This window comes from Pseudorasbora parva, chromosome 19 (assembly GCF_024679245.1).
Source record: "Pseudorasbora parva isolate DD20220531a chromosome 19, ASM2467924v1, whole genome shotgun sequence".
Lineage (NCBI taxonomy): Eukaryota > Metazoa > Chordata > Actinopteri > Cypriniformes > Gobionidae > Pseudorasbora > Pseudorasbora parva.
Genome location: NC_090190.1, coordinates 35,024,364 through 35,052,163, shown reverse-complemented (window position 1 = coordinate 35,052,163; position 27,800 = coordinate 35,024,364). Strand labels below are relative to the sequence as shown.

General features: G+C 37.8%; 1 protein-coding gene across 2 annotated transcripts; it reads right to left on the bottom strand.

Moving 5' to 3' along the window:
• Positions 1–135: 135 nt before the first annotated feature.
• On the bottom strand, positions 136–26,046 carry LOC137047620 (uncharacterized). Of its 2 annotated transcripts, XR_010899213.1 has the most exons (10): positions 25,693–26,046; positions 22,261–22,319; positions 20,897–20,917; positions 20,457–20,732; positions 17,990–18,292; positions 17,132–17,413; positions 14,860–15,038; positions 12,603–12,627; positions 7,258–7,350; positions 4,592–4,730 (listed from the first exon to the last, which is right to left on the bottom strand). XR_010899213.1 is itself a non-coding variant. In XM_067425412.1 (9 exons), exons 2-9 carry the CDS (start codon positions 22,304–22,306, stop codon positions 4,311–4,313), a joined length of 1,620 nt encoding a protein of 539 aa, XP_067281513.1. In that variant the 5' UTR covers positions 22,307–22,319; positions 25,693–26,032; the 3' UTR covers positions 136–4,310. The 2 variants fall into 2 exon arrangements, 1 of the variants encoding a protein (XP_067281513.1); XM_067425412.1 differs by lacking the exon at positions 12,603–12,627 and having other exon boundaries at positions 136–4,730; positions 25,693–26,032.
• Between the last annotated feature and the right edge of the window lie 1,754 nt (positions 26,047–27,800).

Below are 27,800 nucleotides of genomic sequence, written 5' to 3'. Positions count from 1 at the left end.
TAGAAATGATATTTGTAGGCTATTTAAATATATGAATCATATTTATAAAATACTTTAAAAATCCTAATTTTATTTTCCTGGTTGGGAATGGCCGTGTCAGTTAGAGACAAGACAAACAGACAAGAACATCAAGCGTGAGATTTTTTAAGTTCTTTTATTTTCATCTTTCATTCACGAGGGAAAAACAGTTAAAAGAAGTTAAACTATGAAGCCACATGTAATACTAAAGTAACAAAGCAGCCAAAAAATACAATTGTTTTGTACATGACCATACTTTGTACATGACTGTGAAGTATTGTTAATATTCATGGTTTTATGTGGGTCAGTTATTTGCCTGCTATCTGGCTCAAAGCAAATCCATGTGTGAGTTTCAATGCTTGAGGAAAAATGCTATAATATTCACAATCACAACTGACAGCTGCAGATGAATAAAGCACTTTCTACTGTCCTGAGAACTCTTGCATGTGCGTTGACAAAAGATCAATTGAAACAATGAAATCAGCATAAATCGATGAAGAAAGCACACACTCCTGAGCTCGTTTGATAATGTAATGCCAGCATCTGTGTAAACCGCAGATCAAACCTGAGCAGACTTACAGGATGGGCTTGTATTGCTACATTTTTTTTTTTTTTACCAGTCTTTTTACCAGTCACTTTCAGTGCAGTAAGTGCATATTCAATGTAGAATTTGATTTATCCAGCTCAAACCACTCAGGGTAAAGTTCACTTCACCGAACGCAAATGCGAATTCCAACATATTTAAAAGCAATGACCTCTGAAAATCTGACTCACGCTGAACTTTGAGAGCTGAATGCATTTGTTCAAGTATAATCTAGTTTATGCACCTGGCTTACTCTGTACGCTAGTGATCATCTGAAAAAAATGATTTCAGTCCCAGTAAGAAATAGAAAAAATGACCATTCCCTTTGATTGAGCTGCTAACCAGTTTTGATGTTGTTGTGCTCAGTTATGCCTGAGGACTGGAAATGTGTGCACCACTCAAAATCCATTCATAATTGAAAATTGCATAAGCTTAAATGTGACATCCTTCTTTTTTTCTTTTTTTTTTTTGCTAATATTGAATATATTGTCATATTAGCAGCTAAAATGACATTGACATTAAGAATACTTCTCATCAGAGGCAAAGTAATGCAATGAAATCTGATTTCTAGCAGGCAACCTCTAGTTTAGCATGCTTCTGTGATGCTTTTAATTGTGTATATAGATCTATGACATCAGCGCATATATAGAGCGCATTGTATAATTCATAAATAGCAATAACAATATAGTCTCGGTGAAATATACCTTGAGTCTTAGCATTATAAAAACCATTCTCAAGTGCGAAGATAAAAAGCAGTCAAAGCATTTGATTCTGATTCAGTAAAATACAGTGCTAAATGTTTCTTGTTTTTTTGTCATTCGTTGAGAATCCAGCAATCATTGGACAGAAAGAGTATTGATCATCGACATGCAATATATCTATGTACAGAAGTGTTTGTTCACACTGTTGCACCTACCCTGTGTCTGTATGTGTATGTGTGTGTGTGTGTGTGTGTGTGTGTGTGTGTGTGTGTGTGTGTGTGTGTGTGTGTATTCAGTCTCGTTTAGATAACATGAGCAGAACCAATTTGTGTAAATCAATAATACATTCTTACATTCAATGTTCCACTGAATTGAGTATGAACATTAAAGCAAAAATGGCTTTCTGGACTACTTACAAATAAATCTGTTCTGCTCGTGTTTGATAAATGAGGCTCAATGCTTTCACACTAATATTGCTTCATAAGGCCCATTACTGCACATTCAGTCATGTGACAAAAGAACAAACCAATACAATTTCTTCTGAAGCAATGGGCGTTTAAAAGAAGGTTTGCTAGTCAAAAAATCTAGGGCTTTAACATGAAATATATCTAATAAGTATCAATGCAATATAGAAAACTTTTTTACCTTTTATACAATGCTTTAAAATTACAATCTATACCTGTACTGAATGCGGTTAGTAAACCAAATCAAAAAAGGGATCCATTTAGTTCATAATTTGACCATCTTTTTGCCATTATTTTTTGCAAACCATGTATTTACATAAGCTGAAATTTAATTCACATCATTGCAAGGATTTCGTCTTAATTGTGCTTTTTTGACACCCTGTGTCTTTTTTCCCCTCTGTGTGTCATTTAGACATCAAAACATGAGGTAGCAATTTTACCAGCAGCCTAAGCCACGCCCCATGATGTAAGACTCCGCCCACCATCTACAGCTCATTTTAATATTGCATTATAATCTTCCTCACACATCATTTGCCTATATAAATGCCTTTTTCCAGTAGAAACTAGTAGTGTTAACCTAAAAATCAAGTGCTGCTAGAAGAATAATGAAAGAGAATTAGACCTATACACTCTTAACAAAGTTTCCAATTTGGATTCCACCAACCTTTCAGTAAATAATAAATAGCTCTGCATGGAATCATCAAAGCCAATAAAGATAAGGGTGTATGGCATGAAGAAGGTTCAAAAAGCTTTCCAAATAAGGTATTCCATGAAACGCCACAATCGTAGTCTTGAGTTTTCTTCTAGGCAAGAACATGTGACAATATCCCTCATTTAAATAATTCCTGCCAAAGGCATATGCAAAAAAGGGGGGCGAGGCTTGGTTGTGTTGTGTTAGTAGTTATGGTAAAGGGATGTGACATTTCTGAAACACACTCAAAGTGGTTGGCCAATCACAACACACTGGGCCAGCGGACCAATCAGAGCGCATTATGCTTCGCGGAAGGAGGGGCTTCACGGAGACCGTAACTAAACAGAGCGTTACTGGCGGAATTGGAAGAGGAAGCCGCAACAATGGCTGCATCCGAAATCGCACTTTCTTGAGTCGGTGCTTATTTTGAATAAGCAATTGCTTCACGACCGCTAAAAAAGTGTGTTCTATATGGTATAAACGTGTAGTATGAATGTAATCCGTACATACTACATTCGCCATGATGTCATTATCATGTGACCTACCAGCGTCAGTTACATTGCTTCAACGCCATTCATAAATCCTCTCCGGTGGCCTCATGAGATAGTAAAGTGTCCATCGTATGCACACTTCAAAATCTCAGGAGTAGTAGGTCATCCGGGTACTTTTCGCCAACTCTTTATGAGTACCGTGAATTCAGACATACTTCTTTTATCACATAATGTTTCTAACCCACTTTACAGTTGGGAAGCATGCGATTTTGGATGCAGCCTATATCAACTATGTAAATAATTATGTTTTCAAGCATAAAAACATATTCTGTTAGACTTTATAAAGGGCATTATATGAGCTTTTGAATAAAAGTAAATGTATGTGATTCTCAAGCGAATTTCTGTCATTTCAGCAAGTCTTACAAAGCTCCTAAAACATATTCAAATGAGTGAGAATAAAGGATCACAAGAAGCGCAAGAAAAGAGATCGCCGGAAAGGCCCCGGTTTGTGGAGAAACCCCAGCGGAGTCAGCACTTGAAACTGCTGAGACAAGCCGTTTCTTCAGCGGAGATCCTCTGAACCAGTGCCAAAACCCTCCACCACAGCCGATCCTATTTACAGTGTTAAACCACCGTATCAGATACCTGTCATCCATGCGGACCTGATTCATCAAGGTGTTTGGTTTACCATTGGCAAGGATTATCGGCACAGCACTTCAAAGCCGGCGGCGATTGCAGACGGAAAAGGAGCATTCTCACCGGGTGCAGCGCTGGGAAAGTGTGTTTGCCGGAGAGATGCGTCCAGGTTGGTCTCGAAAGGAATCCAGCTTGATGATAAGTGACTCAACCAATATTCTTTTGGCATTTTGAACTGTTTGAAAAATATATGACACCCATTTGCAATCCACTTCAGGTGTTGCTTGAAGCGTCCTTGGAGTTTCAGAAAGTCTGACACTCTTGTAAAAGTTCTAGCGACAGTGGCATGGCTAAATAAAGTTTCAAAAAAGTATTGTCAAGTCTCACAAGTGATGTGTTTTTTCATCTTTACATGCACTACACGGCCACTCTAATCTAGCACTTGGCTTTAAACTAGTCAAGAACTCCTCAGTAATTCAAATGCATGCATAGTGCAGGACCGCTTCTGTTCTTCAAAGTTTTTTTTTTTTTTTTTAGTTTTTTTTGTGAGTGCTGTTGTCTTCTCGCTCTTCTTCTTGCTTGTTCGACAAGCCATTTGTTAAGCATCAGATGAGTCCAAACAAGGTGTAGTGTCATTTTCAAAGTGTAAGATGTTGAGATGTTGCGAATGAAAAGTGGCCGCACTGGTGTTATAGATGTTTGTTAGTGTGACACAACTGACAGAGCTCAGGTTGTGGTTCCATTAGTTGGATCCAATGAAGCGGCTTTCTCAGAATGTGGCGAAGCATCTTTGCTCGTCTTTCCATCCGCCTCATTCACTATAGCCATTTCCTCAGGCGTGGTTGCGCCGATCAAGTCGCCATCTATCTGAGCCCCGGATTTGGTCTGGACGACAGGGCTGGCGCTCAGAATGGAATCAGGGGTGCGAGTGGCACTGTGGTCGCCCTCAGAAATGGCCGGGGGGACGCCGGCGAGAGTGTCAGACTCCAGGAGGAGCTTGTGAGAGGTGAAATTGTCGGGGACGTCTGTGTCACTGTCCAGAGGAAGCGCCGAAGTGGAGAACTCCACGCCTGAGTCGTTCATCTCCAAGAAGTTTTTGTCAGATTTGAGGGCCTGGTACTGACCTGGTTTTGATACCTCAAGACCCTGAAAGTGAAGTTTAATTAGAACCGCAGAACTGTGAGATTAATGTCTGAACTATTCAAATAGTAATGCAAAAAGAAGAAAAAGTTCACCTCGAATGAAAATTCTGTCATTACTTATTTTTATGTTGCTGTTAAGTAAATTAAATTAAATTTTATTTAATACAATTTTTTTTTTTTGGTCTAATATAAACATTTGTTGTACAAGCTGCATAAAATTTGCTATGCTCCATGGAAACATAACTTAGTATTAAATTTGTATTATTGTTCTGGGGCCGTATTCACAATACATCTTAAGGCTTAAAGTAGCTCCTAACTTGACGATTTAGGAGAAAATCTAAAAAATAATGGGCGTGTCAGTACTAATTTTAGGACTCCAACACAAAGCATTTTAGAGCTAAAACTAGCTCCTAAATCCATGAAACGCTAGGAGTAGTCAAGAGGACTCCTAATTCACTAAGACCAAATCACAAACAATCCTGCTATAGGCCTCTATTTAATAAAATAAAATAAAAAAATGATGTCAGATTACCTGTGGCAGTTGTTTTTATGAGTTTACACGTAAAAAATTATTGAATAGAGTAAAACGATATAAGCGTATTAGGTCCGATGGGATCTAGGGCTCAGAGCTCGGAATTGAGCCCAAACCCAGAGTTCTGCCCAACACTGCAGTCTGTGAGTGAGGAAGGGGGCGGAGGGATAACTTGGTGAGCCGGCTCTCGGCTGTCTATATATACATCCTCCTGAGATGATTACATAGACCATTTGAACGTGCTCCTCACAAACTCTGTTTATAAAACATAATTTCCGCCTGAATTCTGCAAACTCACGACATGTTAGAGTCAATTGACAATTAGCTGATCATATACTAGTTTAGTTTGTAACACTTGACCCTAATTTTTTTAATCTTTATTTGAATATGGCAAAAAAAAAATTGTTATTTGAATATGGCAACATTCGATTTTGAACATTTTTATTTGAATGTTGCGGCATGAAACAAAATATTTCTATATTTAAATAGCTGACCCCTCCCCTATAAGCCAATAACTTTTTTTAATGTTTATTTTTTTATTTATTTATCAGCCAATAACTGTGGTCATAGTTAGTAAGCGTGATGACATCATCCATAGCAATGAGGTCAACCCCGCCCTTAGCTTAAGACTTCTCTCTGTTCCTTAAAACGGGCGTACACGCTGCGATTTTTGCTGTCGTATGAACTCGCTGAAGATTTTTTTCTCTCGGGAGAAGTCGCGTGGACATCATGGATGCTCGTATCCGTGATGTCCGAATTCGCACAGTGTACGGCCGCCATTAGTAAAAGTTGCTCTCAGCGTTTTGAAAAGGTTTTAAGAGAAAACTCAACTAAAAACTTTTATTGCCATTTAGGAGAACTCTTAGTGGTAAGATAAAAAGTTTTGTGAATACGGCTCCAGAACTATATTTTATGTTTATATTTTCCTTTTTATTTTTATACCATTTTTTTACATTTTGTTGTAGTTTTTATTCTTCTAAAACATTAACATTCAGGTTTAATTTGCTTTTATTTCAGTTTTTATTTTTTTATTTTTTTTATTTCCAGTTAGTAATTTTAGTAATTGAGAAATTAGTAGTAATTTTCATTAATTCATTAAAAATTTTATTATTATTCTAATTGTGGCAAGCAGCGGGGCGAGGGACCGCGAGAGCGGGCCGGTGACGAGTGGTAATGAGTACCAGCTGCGGGACACACCGGTCTCGTCTCGCGGCCAAGTGACGGGAGCATAAAAGGAGTAGCGAAGGCAGCGGAAGACGAGAGAGGACCAGGCCTGGATTTTATGTTATGTTTTGTTTACATTTTATTATGTGTGTATAAGCGGGCAGTCGTCTGTGAGGGGCTGCCCGCGTTTTATTATGTGTGTATGAGCGGGCAGTCGTCCGTGAGGGGCTGCACACGTTTTATTATGTGTGTATGAGCGGGCAGTCGTCCGTCCATCCACGAACCCCGTTACACTGGTGCCAAAACCCGGGGGGAAGGAGGGACATGCTGTCGTAGAGCCCTCGCTGCTGAGGGGGATCGCGGTGCTGCGGAGGTCGGGCGGCGAGGATGAATGACGACCGCGAGGGCTGCCCGAGGCGATGGTGCTGTAGTGAGAAAGGTGGGACAGAGACCTCGCTGCCGTGCTCCTGGCGCCTGCACTGTTCACGCGAGCAGCTCATGATACTCACAGCGTTTCTGTTGAGAATGCTACGCTCCATCACTGCATGTGCTGTGAGTTTAACCTGCATTTTAGATTAATCCTTACTAGGGTGACCACCCGTCCCGCTTTGCGTGTACCGTAGGGTACAGCATTTTCACCCCTTGTCCCGCACGTCAGGTAACTTATTTTTTAAATATTTTTTACAATGTAGCATTTCATCAAAAATATATTAATTTGTGTTCCGAAGATTAACGAAGGTCTCGAACAACATGAGGGTGAGTAATTAATGACAGAATTTTCATTTTTGGGTGAACCATCCCTTCAAAATCATGTTTGAAAAAAAAAATCGCCTACTTTAATCTCAACTTCTGTGCTCTCAGTGTTGTTCTCCCATGTGGACTGTATGGTGGACTCCTCTGTGAATCTAGTATAAACCTCTTGAACCACCTGAAAAACATAAACACACATGTCAAAAATAATCATACTGTCTGTCGGGGGCCCCACAATAGCATTAAAATCAAAGCGAGGGCTTTTTCACACTAGAGCTTGTGGTTCGAACCAGAGTCCATTAAAGGAAAGGTTTGGTTTGTTGGGCGTGAAAGCTAGTTTTGAACTTGAATACATGCCAGTTCACGGGTTGACTTGAAAATGGGATTATGATGGATGTTTTATGTGGATTATGGTAGACATTTTTGCAGAAGTGAACCGCTACTGATATAGTGAAATGAACTGTCACTTTTTGACAGTCCAAAAAGTGGCCCGATTTACCTGCATCGTACAATGAATCAGTCATTCCTGTTTGCCTGCAGAAATTGCCTCTGGCAAGTATCCTGCATTCTTTGCTTCTCTTGCCATGACAGATGCAAGTGGTGTTAAAATCTGCTAGTGAAAATCAAAGGGACTAAAATATGAATACAACAATGAATATTGAATTTTGCTTTCCATTTTGGCTCCTTCCCCTGAGCTGTTATCTAGAGTGGCAGACAGCTGCTGTTGGTAACCGCATTGTGCTGCTGATGCAAACGTATCACAGTTTGGAGCCAAATAATGCAATGTTGAAATGTTGTGTGAAAGCAGGGCCAGGGGGAAATGAATTCAGGTTCAGACCAACCAAATCACACCAAGTGTGAAAACAGCCTGAGAAATCAGCAGTTCCAGAATAAATATTCTGCACAGATTAGGGCTGTTGGAAACAGAATATACTGTATACTGTAACATTGTGAAAACTGGACGATGCAAAGGGCAAATATATCTGATTACTTCTGATTTCAAACACACAGCAACTCTCCTGTATTTGGCCCTTCACAGTGTCACAAAATATATACAGTATGAGCATATTGTAAAAGCCCTGAGGCACAATAACCCATAATTTGAGGATAAACACAATGATGTCACAGACAAACACATGGACAACATGAATTTCACTATAGGCTGGCAGATGATTAATTGCTAGAGTCTTGTTTCTATATTCAGAATAGCATACTAGCATACTACTCTGCAGTATTTTGTATATTGTGTGCAGCAGAATTCTTGCCATGGTGAGGGACGATAGCAAATCTGATATCAAGAGGGAAATGTTATTAATGAAACTTATTTAGTAACTACAGTTTCAATAGTAACATCCTAACAAAAAGAACAGCCTTATAGTCGCCTAATGAAAAGTGTGCGACTAATGACAAATTAAATGAACGCATTGACAGCCAAATGTTTCTATAGACAGATCAAAATGACACAGGTAACACAGCATATGCTCTGACAGAATACATCACCTTGACCGGAACAGTTGTTTGAAGTCATTGGCTTATCTGGTTACACGGCACACATCTTAAGAGTGTAAAATATTAATACAGTAATCCAAACACTGCCAAGGAATCGATCTAGTTGCATTTAGAAGTCAAGACGATTATAAGCAGTGCTGGGGATGTAACTACATGTAACTAGATTACATAATTAAATCACAAAATAAAATTAACTGTAATCTGTTACAGTTACTGAGAAAACATGTGTAATTAAATTACAGTTACTTATGAAAATGTTAATGATTACAAAGGGGGTTAAATCTTAAAAATCTAGTATGTTGATCTATATGTAATAATCTATATGTTGAATAATATAAATTTGTTGCTTTGCCTTTTTTAATGTGCATGATGCCATTTAAAGGCCGTTTAGTAAAGCAATGCTATTCTGATGCTTTTGATTGGTTCTCATTTGAATTTGCAGGGCCTCAGGTTATCAATTATATCAATCCACATCGCCGCTACAAGCTTTAGGCTACATGTCTGATAAAGGCGTTTCAATGCTGGAATTTAGAAATGTAATCAAAAAGTAATAAACATGATTGAACTCCCAGTTAAATGAATAAATAAAAGTTGGAAATCAAGCTTCCTTTGTTTTATTTTGAGAGTTATTGCACAGCAAAAATGTTCCCACAGCACCACCTAGCATCTAACCAGCAGTATTACCGATACAGTGGTTTAAAGTCCCCATGAAATCAAAATGTTTGGCTATTAGTATATGTTAGCCTTACTGATATCTATAAGCTATTGTGCTCCAAAACAATGACATTTGCATTTAGAAGATAAGTGTTCAAAACATACAATCTCTCACTTCCACCAATATAGATTAATGATTTTGATGACATCACGCTGCACTTTTTAAAATGTTCTGTCCGACCACAAATGCTCTCTAGAATCCGAAGTGACCCTACACTATAAATAACGTAGCTTAAGCTGCAGCTGAAATTGGTCTCTTGTTCACACATTTACTATTTTCTACATGGTGAATGGCACATAGTGCACTGTAAAGGGGATAGAGAAAGATTCAGACAGTGTAAATGCTTTTAGTTGAGGGGAATGAAGTCTGGTTTCACGTTAGTGTCATGCGAACTGACTCACAGTGCACACACAGTCTGCTCCAGTCCAGAGACGATAGCACAGAGCGGATCATATGCGTGAGTCGACAAAGACCAGAAACAGGGTTGCCAACTCTCACGCATTTGGCGTGACACACACGCTTTCAGGCTCTGTGTCACGCTCTCACGCTGCCCATCTTAATCTCACGCCAAATTGCCAAACCTGCTTTTTATATTAAACAAAGCTAGTAGGCCTATAGCTTTTTATTATTATTATTATTATTATTATTATTATTATTATTATTATTATTATTACTATTATTATTAAGTTTTAATGCGAAATTCAAACAATAAATAGTGTTTTGGCGCTAATGTTAAAGCCAGAGGCGTTGAAAAGCAGAGTGGCAGCATGCTTTCGTCTCCCGGCGGCGCGCACAGTCATGTGGCTCATGGAGCGCTCAATACTTCTAGCGCGGTGTCAATGCATTTGAATGGCTTAAGCGGTTACACAACAGTTTCACTATACAGATGTTTGCAGCAAGTTTTAGTAAACAGTACAGCTTGTGCATTGATTATTAAGTCAGCCATATTCCCAGGATCGTTTTATTATGGAGAGTGATAGAGATGTAACATTGTTAACATTAATTTTATTCTTGTATTTAGCCCTCAGGTATTCCTTACTAATTGGTCACACTCATACTCATTGATGGTCAAATGTGACCATACACCGTAATCAGTTTTTGTGTTCTATATTTTAGTTCAATAAAATTTATTGAATATTTTAAAGAGATCTTTTGGTAGGCTACTAAATACTATGCAATACGTGATAAATTATGCAAAATTTTATGCAATAATTGTTGTCAATTAATGACCACTTAAAATATATTTCTTCAAATTGTTTTATTATTTATATTTTAATTTGTGCAGTAATTAAGGTTAAAATAGAGAATACCAATTCAAAGTGATAAATTAAAGTAATTTTGTTGCTTAAAAATAATAATGTTAATTTGTAATGCCATTATTACCCAGTAGGTGCATTATGGCTCTTTAATAAATATACATGTATCTAATTTAGTTACAGTTGTCTTCCATTAGAATAAATATTTAGATATGATCAAACACTAGATTTCTTTAAATGTGAAATTTTAAAACGTTAATAACTTATGCATCATATTAGGACTTAGTATCCTAATATTTTTAATGAATAATGAGACTTATGCACACACAAGTGAATATTAATGAATGCGAGCACATATAATTTGAAATGTTTCAAACATTTAAAATAGTGCTAAAATAGTGCTAAGACAAACTAACTTTTCCTTATTATGTACAGTAAGCTAAATACTACATATGAATTGATACTCAATTAAGTTCAAAATAGACCCCCCCCCCCCCTCCAATCACACCGTTTGGTCTAGCAAACTTGTCTTACAAAAATGTAAAGGTCCCATTCTTCGCGTGTTTTCGAAGCTTTGATTATGTTTACAGTGTGCAATATAACATGAGTTCATGTTTCGCGTGTAAAAAAACACAATTTACTTATCTGTGCACCGCTATGAAAACGGCCTGATGATTTCCTTGTTCTATGAAGTCCCTCCTTCAGAAACACGTAACGAGTTCTGATTGGGCCAGTGCTTCCCGTGATGTGATTGGACAGCAGCTGTGCGCACTTTGCCCGGAAAGGTCCCGCCTCTTACCATAACGGGGAGATGCAAGCGCTGAATGCGCGCTCTTCTCCACGTGGGAGAGCAACAACACCACGCCCCCTATTTTACGTGTTCTTGTGGGCGGAGGGTTAGTCAACAAACGGTTCTAGTGACGTCATTACATCCCTGCACTTCCTGCTGTAGTCCAAACCAGCCGTTCGCTGTAGGCTTTGAAAGGGAACTTCTGTTAAATAAAATCTCTCGCTTGGCATTGAACTTTGAGCGTTATAATTTTACAGGTATTATTTATGCTCTAACAGCAACATTACACACTAACTAAAGTTTGAAAGATGGAATCGCGAAGAACGGGACCTTTAACTAAAATGCAAAGTAAATGTTTTTATTTCCAATATGATGTCATGAGGTCAAGTGAAAACAATGTAGCATACTACTGGTCATTATTTTGTTTCACATAAATATGCAGTTTATAGCAATAATTCATCCACAAATTAAAGTTTGCTGTGAATTTGCTCAAACTCAGGACATCCAATATGTAGGTGCATCTTGGATGGCCTGAGGGTAAGTAAATTAATACTTTTTAAAATCTTTTTTTAATCCCTTTAAATGTGTAGTATGTAGTATGCTAGTATTCCATTCCGAGCATAGCCTTATATCTATTCTGTATCTAATTTGCAAAGCTAAACACTTGAATTGTGAAAGAAAAATGGTTAACAATTACAAAATCTGCAACAATGTCCAAAGCACTTCAGTATGAGCAGGACATAATTAAAATATAAAGTGACTCCATTAATCACTGCCAGCCTGTACACATCCACACAGCCGCATATAAACAGAAGTCAGCACACATATACACACATACACATAGATTCATATTTACCTCTCCACATATATTACATATGTGCATGTGTGTTTAAGCACAGCAGAAGCTTTAACACACAGGTGTATGTACCTTTATACCCATTTATATTAAGAAAAAGTCAAATTAGGATCAGTGCAATACACCTGAAGTTACTCATCTCAGGAGGTCTGAGAGGAAAATGAAGGGAATAATGGACAGATACACAGTCACTAAGAGTGACAGAAGGCATTTGGGACTCCTATTGAGCTACCACAACACCAATACAGATTCATCAACTTAGCAATATAAGAAAATACGACACCGGAACGCAAAGCTCTCTCACCCAGCAGGGACTCCGTCAGATGATCCTTTAGGGGGGAGAAATGAAGTGTTAAGCTAACCACCACAAAACCTCCTCCAAATAACTGTGTTTGGGTGAAATACACACATTCAATCTCACTTTACACTCCACAGACAAACAGCCCGATTATTTTTGTATCGACTGATGGTGATGATAGATAAGACTGGATTGGATTGCTTTGTTGTTGGAAAAGGGATGCATGTGAAAGGTTTCTAAGGGCTTGAAACAAATAGGGGACATTTTCTTAAAGCTAAAACAACATGCTATAAGAGGTTTTGTCTCACAAGGTTAAAACAGGGTAAACACAAACTACAAATTACCCATTAATAGTCCAAATAATTAAACAAAATCATTTAAAAATAAGACATAATCCTTAGGGATTAATCAGTATGTATGGATGTACAAAACAATTACAAGACATGAGAAGAGAAGAGACTTAAAACAAGCACATAGACACATATTTTTGTTCAATTACATTTGCTGAAACTGATTTAATTATCCTTATATATTGTATAATCACAACCTACAGTGACGTTTAAAAAGATTGGGGTCAGAAAGACTTTTTAATGTTTTTGAAAGAAATCCCTTATGGTTACAGAGGCTGCATTTGTTTGATAAAAAAAATACAGTAAAACAACAATAATATTGTGAAATATTATTACCTCTTAAAATGATTTTAAAAGTATTTTATTTCTGTGATTGCAAAGCTGAAATTTTAGCAGCCATTACTCTTCAATATGCTGATTTGTTTCTCAGTATATATTTCTTTATATTATTATTATCAATACTGAAAACAGTTCTGCTTCTTTAAATGGTTGAGGAAACTGACACTTTTTTCACGCCTCTCTGATGAATAAAAAAGAACTTGAAGCATCTATTTGAAATGGATTTTTGTAACAATGTCTTTACTGTCACTTTTGATATATTTAAAGGGGTGATGAATTGAGGAATCAACTTTCCCTTGAGCCTTTGATATATAAAAGGTCATGGCAATATAAGAATATCCTGTAAGTTTCAGAACTGAACACTTCCTTGTTAGTAAAAGAAACGTTTTTATAGACAGCAGGCCCAGAAAACGAAGCTCTCAAATCCATGACATAGTAGAAGGGTGAAACGGCGCTTCTATGTGTACGCTGCTTCTGTAGCCCCGCCCACCGACTCGTAGAGCTAAACTGATCGCGAGCAATAAACACACCGAAGATAGCAATATAATCGTTTGTAAACAAGACACAGGTTGACACTGGATTTGCAGACATATTGAGATTAAAACACAATGCTGTGCCTTCTATATTGGATCCGACAGGAATGGCGCAACACACTTACGTGAGTAACATGTTTTTTTATATGCGATGGTAACAATTGCATTGTTACAGATTGTATTGATTATGTGTAACTTATGTGACGTGTCTAACAGAGCGTACCAGCACACTGTCACAGGCTGGAGAATCCCTTGTTTGTTGGTTCACTGCGATTCGGGATCAGACTCCCAGAGCTCGCAAAGCCCAACGTCCCGGGACTGTGTTTTTCAGACGCTACCAAAACATAAGCACGTCAGCAGGCTGGTGAATCTTAAATAATGAAATAACATTAATTTCGTGTGTGTGTGTGTGTGTGTGTGTGTGTGTGTGTGTGTTTGTGGTTCGTACTTATATCCACCGGTCGGGCTGGCCAAGTAATAAAAAATAAATCAATCACGAGTGGATGAGAGCTAAATCATTGTGCTTGCTTAATAAAAACGTTTTGAGACTGAGCCCCGTCAGAGAATTATTCCGGTTGCCGCTTTCAAAACAATCCCTCCCGTGAACTGAAAAGGGAGTTGAAGCTCATTAAATATGCCAATTTTATCCAATCCTAGCCGTGGGCATTTGTTTCTAAATCTTCAGTGTGTCACGCCCATCAAAACCCACCGTTCAGGAGAGAGCCTCAAAACCAGTGTAGAAAATAGCCTATTACTTATTAGTCATGATGTTTTTGAATGTAAAAACCAGATGAAAGTCATAAGTTGACCTCAGACAACAATATAAAAAAATGTAAAAAATGTAAATCAATTTATTAATTAATTTTCCAAAAAAAATCTTACTGACCTCAAGTTTTGAACGGTAGAGTATTTTGCAACCTTTAATATACTGTCCAAATGTAGAGGAGCATGTGTTCCAATATGTGTTTTTATTGAATTGTGTTCAATAAAAAAGTAAACATTAATTGAGTTTGATTATATGTCTGGGGTGTCTGGTTTTACCTGTCTGAAAGCCTCTCCATCACCCTTGCCAGCCTGCTGAGCGATTAGAGAGATCTTACGTTCTCTCTCCGTCCGGCGGTGAACCTTGATCAGACAGGACAGCAGACACACCAACAGCAGGAACGCCAGCAGAGACAGCAAGGAGATGATCGCCACATAGAGGTGGGGCAGCTTGTAGGCTGTTATGGGAGAGGAGAGGATCATGGGTACAGAAAACAGACCTCAATTCGTTGGTTTTTGATCGGCCCTTGGGCTCCAGCTGACCCCGATGGACTTTTCCTCCATTTTTAAAAAGTGTTCCCTTCATCTCAGGGCTATGAGACTCTGGGACTTTTCCTAAATAATCTATCTAAACATGCACAAAAAATCTAGGCTTGATTTGGTTGCTCTAAAGGTGTGTAAAAAAAATTTTTTTACCGTTTAAGTCCCTCAGGGTCAGATTGACCCCACATTGAAAATAAATGGGCAAATGTAAAAAAGTATTTTTTACACTTTGTTTGTCAAAACAAAATAAACTAAATCCAGTATAAATCTGAAAATGTCTACATTTATATCAAGGTCTGGTCCTAGAGCATAAACACAAAGTGGAACAAACTTTCTATCTCATACACACACGTACGTACACACACAAACACACACATGTATGTGACTGCAACAGAGAGTATTTTTATTGAAAATGGCAAATAAAATAAGCAAAAATGACATAAATCTGAAAAAATTTCATTCATAAATAAAGGACTAATACTAGAGCACAAATGCAATATGGAGCAAGCATGTTCACTCACACACACACACACACACACGCACACAGGTGTATGGGGCATTTTTTAGATTTTAGCAATGAATGGGAAACTGTAAAAAAAATGCTGTTTTTCCCCACTTTGTTTGTAAAAAAAAATCTACTAAATCAAGTATAAATCTGAAAATGTCTACATTTATATCAAAGTCTGGTCCTAGAGCATAAACAAAGTGGAACAAACTTTCTATCTCATACACACACATGCACACACACACATACACACATACACACACACACACACACACACACACACACACACACACACACACACACACACACACACACACACACAAACAAACACACTTCTTCACTCCTGTTCATTACTGTTTATTTGTGCTGTTGTTTTGTTTTGTTTTCTATTGTGTCCGTTTTATTTACTTTTCTAAAATTAATTTCTTGTTCTAAAATCCTTTTTCTGAAATATGTGATTACAGTCTTTTAGTGGCAACTTGTAACATTTCTGCAAATGTAGGTATAATAATTTGCAAAAGCAAATGATTCAAAATATATCATACAACAACAAAAATAAATACAAAAATATAGATTTTGAATGTATTTTAGAATCTTTAAATATAGATTCTTACAAACTGTATATCATAAAATTGTGAGTAGAAGTTGAAGTATCAAGAAAACTGAAGTGAAAGTGGGTCCCTATATGGACCTCTAGTGGATAATGTGGTCATTGCACTTTATATCTTAAATTATAAAGACTAACGTTTTTTGACAAACCTGCAGATGGCAGTATTCTATCCCTAACACATAGAGCAATGTCCAAAAACAATTTAGATTTAATTAAAATCATCATTTAAGTGATTTTTTCATAAAAAAATAGTTTTCCATGAGCCAATTTATGGCATAGTTAGGGAATTGTGCAGTAAATAGGTAAAAAACTACAAAATATCCACAAAAACACAGCATGAATGAATAGATGAGAAGTAAATAAAAAAAGATATATAGTTTGCCATATACATTTTTTATATTTCCTTATGCAATTGCTCTGTAAAAGTTTGGGGTCTATCTGACCCCAAGGGACTTAAACGTAAACCCTATTCAGGGACGATCTAAGGTTAAAATCCGAGGCTAACACAATCAACTTGTCTGGCTATCACCTGACCAAGCTCAATTTAAGATTGAACATTGGTCTGGGGAGTCTGCTCTGTATTTTCTCCTGCACAAGAGGCGTGACATATGAGCATTATTTGAATGACTCTGTACACAACTTCAACCAATCAGACCACAAGAGGCGTGATCAACCCATCGCTTCTCTATCCGTCATCGTGTTAAACCCGCCAATAGGGCGTCAGGTGAATAAGCCAGTCTGTGACTGGTTCTTGCAAAAGTGTAAAAGAAGCAGTAGAAATTATTGTACGGGTTTCCAGACTTGAGTTGCAGGGTGAAATCAAATCTCCAGCAGATCAGGCTGGGTTTACTCAGTCTAACACTCAACAGTACGTTCTCAAATTCTCTACTCACGATCCACATGAAGGTAGACGTCAGCTATGCGGAAGCCTGAGAAGTCCATCACTCGAAAGACACCCATGTCGCTGACTTTGACCTTCTTCAAGTAGAATACGGATCCTTCCACAGACGCCCGACCCTCAAAAACAGACTCAATAGTCAGCTCTCCCTGGTCCATGAGGACTCGCTCCTTGTGGTCAGAGTCTGGGATGTAGACCATTTTGACTTTGGTGTGGTCCACGTGAAGCTTGATCTTCAAGGTTTCACCATAATTCAAGTGATCAAATATCTGATGATCTGTGAAAAAAAGAAAGGATAGCTCAGACTCTGAATATACACAGATATTGAATCTTGAATTAAATAATAAATGCACCATATTTCTATGTCCCTGCAAACAGCTGACAGTAAGACCATTACTATAGTCTGATAGTGTTGCTATACCCAAAGATAGCATGCCTTTAATTATAATTTTCTTTAATTATCTGAATAATAATAATTTTCTGAACACTGATTTCTTTATAATCTCTTGCCTAAGAACAAACATTACTTACGTTAAAAATTATAATAATAATTGTAATGCAAAGACTCAAATGGTTTATGGTTTATTCCTTCAGTGACCAGCTGATGTTTTACTTTCGTTAGTAAGACTCAAGAAATAATTAGATTTAGAGAATCTTTATGCTTACATGTCCTATTTTTGATCCTTTATTCTTTTTACATTCATAGTCTTTTCTTCACTTCTTCTTACACTTCCTTCTTTGTACTTTTACACCATTTTAAGACTTTGACACATTAGTCATCTATGGCTTTCTCTTTTATCAAGCGCTGAAACTTTCTCCTCATATAATGCACTCACAAACAGTGATTCTGCACCTTTCACGTTGAGGCAGGCCCTCAATCTGACTTTTCCCTCCCTGTCCATGATGGTGTAGCTGCCCTCATCGGCTCCTGTAACCAGAAGGAGGTTGACCCTCTTCTCGCCCATGGTGAGGCGATTCTCGTATTGTTCCGCAGGGATGCCGGTCTGATTGACAAGAAGTACAGGTGGTTCCTCTGTGGTCTGGTTAACTGGAGTCAGAGCTCCAGGCCTGAACTCAAGGGTGTATGGACCGATCGCAGGGTTGATGGGGATATGATAGGTGTCTCCATATTTCACCACAGTCTCTAGTGCACAGTCTAGGAGAAAAACAGAACGCAAATAGAGGTGGACTGAATACCTATGAGGATTTATATCATAAAAATATAAATAATACTGTTTTTTTTTTTTTAAATCTGTGATTCAGTGTCTAAATTAAAAAAATATGGTGTGTAAATATACACAAAAATATCCAGTCTTCATTGTCACCTGATCCTTAAGAAATCATTTTAATATGCTGATTTTCTGCTTTTTGTGGAGATCATGGTACGGTACAGTTCTACAATTTAGGGTCAGATTACTTATTCATCTGAAGCCAATGAAACGAATGAGTAAACGGTGTGTGTCAACTGTCAGTCTGTTATCATGCATCTATTCTGCAGAAAATTTGTATTGGAAGTGCTATTTCAGAATCGTTATCGATCGAAAAAACAGTATTTTTGACAACACTGCATTGCACATAGTTTTTCATTTCAGGTGCCTTTATAAGAAACTACAACTGAAAAATGTATAACCTATATTATATATAAAATCAACCCGCCAAAGTGGCTAGTAGTAGGTATTACACGACACTGTTAAAATCCACCCACATTGGCGGGTGTTAATGTCAATCCCTGTATATAGTATATGTGTATATATGTGTGTTGGTATATATATATATATATATATATATATATATATATATATATATATATATATATATTCATAACATGTGAACAAAGCTTTTAAAGGAGTCGAACTGGCTTTTTTATTTTTTATACTGTGTTGTCTGAGGTTTGCATGGTTTTTACTTTCAAAAACATCATAATAAATAAGTAATAGGCTATTTTCTACACTGGTGTTGAGCCACTCTCCTGAACAATCGGTTTTTATGGACGTGCTGCACTGAACACTTGGAAGTAAACGCCCACGGCTAGGATTGGATAAGATTTGAATATTATAATGAGCTCCAGCTCCCTTGTCAGTGCATGTGGGAATTGTTCTGAAAGCGTGTGGAGAAACGGTAACTGGAATGAATCTCCCACAGGGCTCGCAAAATGTCTTTATCAAACAAACACAATGATTTATCTCTCATCCACCCGCAACTGATTGGAATGTTATTTTTTTTATTGCTTGGCCCACCCGATCGGTGATATAAGCGAAAACCGTGCGTGCATCACACACACGCACACACACACACGCACACACACACACACACACACACACACACACACACACACACACACACACACACACACACACACACACACACACACACACACACACACACACGCCAAGTACGTTGCAAACAGCATGATCAAAACTTCCACGATTGTATTTTCCTTCAAATATCAGGTCAAGAGAGTGAACAACGTTCTTTAACTATTTAAGGTAGCCCATCGGTAGGCCGGTGATACGTTTCGGTAGCCCGTCTGAAAAACACCGTTGGGACGTTGGGAGCTCTGGCCCATACATGTCATTGTCTGATTCCGAATAGCAATGAACCAACAACACTACTAATAAAGGATTCTCCAAATTTTTACAGCGTCCTAAGGTATGTTCAGTTAGACACGTACAGTCTTACAGTCTACAATCTATAACAATGCAATACGATCACATATAAAAAACATTTTTTACTCACATTTAGTGTGTTGCTTTATTCATTCATGTAATGTCATCCTGTCTGCAAATCCAGTGTCTTGTTTACAAACTAATCCGTGATCAGAAATAAAGGAACAAGCGCGTTAATTAAAAATAAAGTTTATCCATGCATTCATAATATTGGAATCCGAATGAATTTTATGCGGTATTTTTATCGCTAAGAAGTTCGATCCGGCTTAGCTCCAGTTCATGGCCTGTGTCAGTGGCACGAGTCAGTGGGCGGGGCTATAGAACCAAGCGTTGTTCATTTTATGTTGAGGTGGTGTTTCACCATACGATGACGTCAAGGTGTGGCATATTCTGAAATCGATCGCTTGCTGAGTCTGGTGTCTATAAAAGCTTTTCTTTTAGACTAACAAGGAAGTTTTCAGCTCTGGAATTTACAGGATATTCTTATATTACCATGACCTTTTATTGATCAAATGCTCAAGGGAAAGATCATTTCTCAATTCATCACCCCTTTAATCATTTAAAAAAGCATTTTGCGGAGTGAATTCTATCCTCCTGTCGTCTATAAAATAACCAACAGAGCAACTACTTATATAGTGGTATTGTAACTTTTACCTCTAACAACAAGGATGATTCGTCGGACATCAGCTGGGGCCGCAGAATTCTTCACCACATATGTGCCCTCATCCTCCTCGCCCACATCCTCCAGGATCAGATGGCTGATGTGAACGTTCAGTTTGGCTCTTTGATCCAGGATTGTCCCGTTCCGCAGGAGAACCCGCTCTGACACCGGCTCCATCCTCGGCTTGAACAACACCTCTGAGGTGTCTAAAGCCGACACTGGAATATGAACATCCTCTCCAAAGAAAGCAGTGCGGTGTTCATCTTTAGCTGCACAGTGATCAAAAAAACAGAGTCGGACAATATAGTCACTTATCAACTACAGAAAATTGAGAAGCATATATTAATAAACAAAATCTACATATAGGAGATAGAGGATCTATCCTTAGTAAGTTGCTTTGTAATTATTATAATGATAATTTCAGATTCATTACCTTTAATGGTTGATGACCAAGCTGAAAAAAATAAAAATAAAATAAGTAAATACAAGTATAATCAAGGCAAACAAAGCATTTATTTTTCAAATATATGTGTGTTGTCTTCATTTATCCTACAATAACCTTAAATGTTGTTATTAATTGTGATTAATAAAACACTGACCATTTACACCATCTTTCCCCTTATTGATACATCTTTGATTTCATTTTAATTAATCTGGGTGTTTTCATATTTAACTCCAAATATCCGAGTTAAAGGAACTCTATAAGAGTACATCCTATTGAACAATCTAAACTGTTCAGAGTGCCACTGGCAGTGACCCTGGACCACAAAACCATAAGGGTAATTTTTATTTATTTATTGAGATTTATACATCATATCCAGCTGAACAAATATGCTTTCCATTGATATATGGTTTGTTATGATGGGACAATTGTTTGTCCGACATACAATTATTTGAAAATCTGGAATCTGAGGGTGCAAAAAGGAATTCTAAATACTGAGAAAATCGCCTTTAAAGTTGTCCAAATCATTAGCAAGAAATATTACTACTAATAATAAATTTGTGAAATATTTACAGTAGGAAATTTACATGATCTTTACTTACTAAGATCCTAATGATTTTTGGCATAAAAGAAAAATGAATAATTTTGACCCATACAATGTATTGTTGGCTATTGCCACAAATATTCCCATGCGATTTATGACTGGTTTTGTGGTCCAGGGTCACAAATATGCTCAGATGACAGATCAAATTTCTATTAGATCAAATTTAGCTTATCTATATAACTGCAGCAAGTTAGCAATGAATTTGCCCTTATGCTCGCACCAACTAAATCCCATTGGACTTGGAAATCAGCAGTTATGAAGGAGAATAACAAGGAGATAAGTCTCTCTCTCTCTCTCTCTCTCTCTCTCTCTCTCTCTCTCTCTCTCTCTCTCTCTTTATTTATATCTTAAATGTGAACAAAATCTTAAAACCTTTTTCAGCTATTTAAGCAATACACTCTTAACTGAAAAGACAAACACAAATTAAAATGCTAACATTTCGTGCTTTTAAAAACCAATGGCCTGAATATACAGGCTCTAAAAATATATGCCTTTTTGCTGACGATAAAAATACACTGAGAAAAGAGTTTCCCTTCTCTGCAGCACGGACAATATGAAAGGACTATTAGGAATGCTGCCATGTCAAACTGCCAACTGTGCACTTTCAGTCCATCTTATGATAAATGATGTCCTTGTAAAATAACACAATTTAGAAAATAATGCAAATGAAAAGCTAAGTCTAGTATTTGTTGTACCGACAATTATTTTTATACTTCAGAAATGTGTTCTAAAGAGGTATTCAATGCGTTACCTGAACACAGGAGCGTTGTAATGACTGCCACACACGTGATGCTCATTTTGGCTGGATATCTGTGTAAATAAATGCAACTGTGAAAAGTGAAACAACATAAACAAGCAAAACACGTCTATCCAGCGGGAAGATATGGGATGAAATCATAATTTAAGATGCCTAATATGGCATATAAAATAGCCTATACCATTTTCCCTTCAATTGATGAATTGTTCACTGAATTAGAATATGATCTCTGGAGCTATGCCTTTAAAATGAAGCCAATGATTTCAAGTCAATTCAAAAAAGGATTTCATAAATACTTGATGCAAGATGACACTAAGTGAAGAGACTTAAAAGAGATTCTTGTCGTAGTCAAATAGCACTTGTTATCTAACTAAAGGCCTAATGCTGAATCATTAATGCAAACTAAATCCCCCCTTGTATACCAAATGAGACCACTATTGCGTTTAGTTTAAACAGACTGTACAGCAGCGTGACAGTTTGATCGGTGTCTCTTTGAGCTCTGACTAAGGGAGGTGATTAGTTGGCTGTCTCTCAAACAGTAGCTTTGTAATGAACACTGACCATAATGCCATGACATCCAGTTTCTGGCAGAAGCTACTTGCCCAGACTGAAGACAGCTGGCAGTGCCATTTCTTCCAAAAGCCCAGAAATGTAGTTAAAATCTCTACTACTCTATCTCTCCCTTATAAGGTTTACTTTTTTACTAGACTGGGTAAACCAGCCTGACCTACCGGTGATTTGATTTCGCCCTACAACTCAATCTGGAAGCCGGTACATTCATTTCTACTGCTTCTGTTACACTTTTGCGGAATCACAGACTGACTTATCCCCCTGACCCGCTATTTACGGACTTAACATGGTGAGAGAAGTGATGGGACATTGATCACGCCTCTTGTGGTCTGATTGGTTGAACAATACATGTCGACAATACATTTTGGTTCAAAAATAACCAAAAATACGACTCTATTCAGCATTGGCTTCTCTTCTATGTTTGTTTTCAAACCTCAAATAAAGAATCAAACGGTTGGGAATCAGCAGATTGATTCAGTTTGCAAGTTTGACACGCGATCTGAATCATGATTCAAGACCGTTTGATTCTTTATTTGAGGTACACGGAAGAGAAGACAATGCTGAATAAAGTCGTCTTTTTTGTTATTTTTGGACCAAAATGTATTGTCGACACTTCAAAAGAGTCTAACTAACCAACTGATGTCACATATGGACTACTTTGATGATGTTTTCATTACCTTCTGGACGTGGACAGCAAGTGGGCATACACTTACATTCAAAGGACAGAAAGCCCTCGGACTAAATCTAAAATATCTTAAACTGTGTTCCGAGGATGAACAGAGGTCTTACGGGTGTGGGACGACATTGGGGTAAGTCATTAATGAAAGAAATTTCATTTTTGGGTGAACTAACCCTTTAAGTGTGCGGCAGAAAGTTTTGACGCAAATCGACCCAAGGTTCAAATTTCGCTCTAATCACTCTTCCCACTACATATCAGATTGGAGATGAAGAAAATATTTGTAAAGTGCTAATAAAGTGTCTAACGTGTTTATCGGTTACAGTAGGTTTAGGGAGGGCTTTTTTGTGGCAATAAGGCGGCACAATTCATTTAATAATTTGAATAAATATAATTATTTACACTCTTTTAATTTTAGCATACTGTTTAGTGTACATTAACACTGAGGATAAAGTAAATAGCAGATCGCTAAGAAAATATGCTATTTTCACTTTGTGTAAAAAGAATCTATTGCTATTTAAACTATTGCTTCTTGCACTTAGTGTAGCATCTCAATAAGAAATGCTGCTATTGTTGCTATTAGTGTTAATAGCATCTATTGTTAAGAAAATCTGTTTTTTTTTTTACTTAGTTTAAATATAATCTAGTTGCTATTTACACTTTGTGTAATTAGGTGCTTTTTTTAACAAAAAGATTTATTAAAATAATTAAAAAGATTTAATAAAATAATTTCTAGTGACTGAAATAGTCACTAGAAATTATTTTCCCCCCACTTATTAATAAAATAAAATATTTTTATTAATAAAAATAATATTTAATATCACGTGGCAAAAAGGTTCAAGACTGGGAGAGCGAAAAAGAGAAATACAATCTTCTTTGTTCTAGTCCTTTGCCAAAGTATCAGGCCTTGCCTAGCCTACTCTTTGGCCTCATCTTGAATCAGAACAAAACGCCTCCGCGTGAAAACGAACTGCATCTGCTCCACTTCCACTTGATTAACAATCGATTTTATAACACCGCATTTTTAGAATAAATCTGTTTGGTTTTTATATGCACTTAACCCGAAAGGACGCTCATTTCTCATTCTTATTGGCGTAAGATATTACGTTAAGAGACTGCCACAGAAAATATTGAATGAAATGGGGTGAGGAGACGCTGACTGACTGACTGACTCCGCGTGCATGCCTTTTAAATCGCTGACTCAGATGATTGTGACTCTACTAATTAAACAACCAATTAAATTATATTTCATAAAGTATTCAGTCGGTGTATTACATGGTTACCAAATACGTTCGTGAGGGAACGTTTCGCTTAAATGTATAGCCACCTTTTTTTCGTGTTAACCACACGGGCCGCATGCGACAAGGGTGTGTCACAGTCTTCTGCTGGACCGGTCCCATCAAAAGAATGGAGGGAATATTTTCGTTCTCTTATGCAGACATACAGGCTAAGCTTCAACCAAGCAGATTACAGAAATGAGAACACGCACGACAAAACGCGGCGATCACCACTCTTTTACAGCGAGATGATAAACAGACTCAAATATCGTGTCTGCCGGTTGTCTTATGTAAACGAACTGGTGCGTCGCGAAATCTTGTGGTTACAGTAGGTTTAGCGCTCAGCAGAATAGCGATAATAAAGTCACGAGTGTCCAGCCTTTGAGAGCAGTGTGTCATGGGTGGACGGTGTTTGATGTCCCATTCAGGTGGAAGCTGCATCAATCGACAATACACTATGAATCAATATTTTATCGTGTTACCAATACGGCCACTTCTTTCACTGCACTGACAGTCTAGGCTGCGCTACAACCAACGTGATAAATTATATAAGGATTTGTTTTGATACAAACGAGCAATAAAAAATAAACAGTCGCTATTAACCTAAAACTGTGCATAAATACAACATTCTATTAATTGTGTCAAAGGGTTTTACGTCTCCACACACAGTTCTGCATTTAGCCTATAACGAGGCTATTACAATTTAAGAAAATTTGTCCTGACGCGAACTGTTTCTTGCTTGATAGTATCAATAGAAACGCCCTAAATCATCTGTAGGCTAAATCTGTATAAGAATAAAGTTAAAGCGGTAAACGACAAAACTGCATAATTTATCCCTATTTATGCTGCCAAGCATCCGGTTTACACATTTTTAAAATATTATAAAGAAAGTGCTGTAATTACCTTTGTAGGCTATGGAATTCAAATCAGCAAAAGGATCGGCAGGCTATATGAAAGAAATGATGGTTTAAAAGGATGCTTTTCGTCCTCCTATTTCCCAACCCTTCTTCATCGCCCCCAATCTGCCAAAGAAAGACACTTCTGCTTTACAAATCGGCGTTATCTGGAAGACCTCGGCTGATTTCGTTTTTAAGACAATTTAAGATCGGCTTTGCTCGGATGCTGTCGTTAATTTCCGGGAAATCACTCTCGCCTGCTTTACAGAGAGCAATCACGTTTGCACAAAGCCTAGATAGGCTAATATACGCGTAAATCTGTGTAGCTCTCCAAAACAATCTCCTGCATGCTTTGCTCGCTGCTAAGAGCTGAAGTAGCCTCTATAAAATATGTGAGCTGTCAGCACTAGGCTACTTAATATTTTCATCTTCTCTATATCTAAAAAAGAAATTAGAAGAGGAAAGCTGGGGAAGCAGGACGAAAAGCTATAGCGGTTCTGTGCATTTCCATATGGGTAAGTGCTAATGCACAGCAATTAGTCAATACTTTTTACCTCTCTCTCTCTCTCTCTCTCTCTCTCTCTCTCTCTCTCTCTCTCTCTCTCTCTCTCTCTCTCTCTCTGTATGTGTGTGTGTGTGTGTGTGTGTGTGTGTGTGTTGTGTCTGTGTTGGTCCCCTTTTTGCTGCCAAAACAGCCCTGACCCATTGAGGCAAGGACTTCACTAGATCCCCTAAGGTGTGCTGTGGTCTCTGGCACCAAGATGTTAGCAGCAGATCCTTTAAGTCCTGTGCGAGGTGGGGCCTCCATGGATCGGACTTGTTTGTTCAGCACATCCCAAAGATGCTCGATTGAATTGAGATCTGGGGAATTTGGAGGCCAAGTCAACACCTCAAACTCGTTGTGCTCCTCAAACCATTTCTGAAGCATTTTCGCTTTGTGGCAGGGCACATTATCCTGCTGAAAGAGGCCACAGCCACCAGGGAATACTGATTCCATGAAAGGGTGTACATGTTCTGCAACAATGCTTAGGTAGGTGGTACGTGTCAAAGTAACATCCACATGGATGGCAGGACCCAAGGTTTCCCAGCAGAACATTGCCCAAAGCATCACACTGCCTCCGCCGGCTTGCCTTCTTCCCATAGTACATCCTGGTGCCATGTGTTCCCCACCGGCCATCCACGTGATGTAAAAGAAAATGTGTTTCATCAGACCAGCCCACCTTCTTCTTTTGATCCATGGCCCAGTTCTGATGCTCACATCCTCACTGTTGTGCTTTTCATCCCGACTGGTTTGCGTCTATGCAGCCCGGTACGCAAAAAACTGCAATGCATTGTGTATTCTGACACCTTTCTATCAGAACCAGCATTAACTTCTTGAGCAATTTAAGCTACAGTAGTTTAAATTAGCTTAGCTTTAGCTTCTGAACACACGGGCCAGCCTTTGCGCCTCACATGCATCAATGAGCCTTGGCTAGCTTAAACAAACTTGCGTTACCAAGGCAACGTCTGACCTGTTTTAATTACATTCCAAAGAGTGGCCGTTATCAGCCCCACAGTGGAAAACTAAACTGTAACCATACCGGCTGGCCCGGATCGGCACAGAATGGAATGGTTTACGTAAATAGAACTGTTCAGCCGGAGGGTGAAAAAGGGGCTAGTTCTGCGTTTGACAAATTGTGCTAAAAGTAAACATTTATGGTGTTTATCACATTTAGAAAAAAGCCTCCTATAAAGGGAAGCTTTATTCCAGTAGTTATTAAAATGTGGGCCTTTATTTAATTGAGAATAGACCATTAGATATAATTATCAATTGACCCTACATTTACTTTCTTCATTAAAACAAACTAAAATGAAAAACACGGACACAGTTTTTAAAACAATTAGTAATTTTTGCCCTCTACCAAATAAGAATATACAGCCCATTTATCTTGCTAAAATGGGCCACCAATTACTTAAAGGGATAGTTCACCCAAAAATGAAAATGTGATGTAAAAAAGATGTAGGTGTGTTTGTTTCTTCAGTAGAACACAAATGAAGATAGGTCAAAAAGGTCAAACGACCGGCTCAATCTTAGATATAGTTACGTAGATTCCTCATTTAACTGATCTGCGTAGG

Coding starts and splice junctions, on each gene's coding strand:
- LOC137047620 (XM_067425412.1), bottom strand. CDS start 22,306: ATGAGCATCACGTGTGTGGCAGTCATTACAACGCTCCTGTGTTCAG. Junction 18,293..20,456: donor AATCATCCTTGTTGTTAGAG/GTAAAAGTTACA, acceptor TTTTTCTCCTAG/ACTGTGCACTAGAGACTGTG. Junction 17,414..17,989: donor GGCCTGCCTCAACGTGAAAG/GTGCAGAATCAC, acceptor TTTTTTTCACAG/ATCATCAGATATTTGATCAC.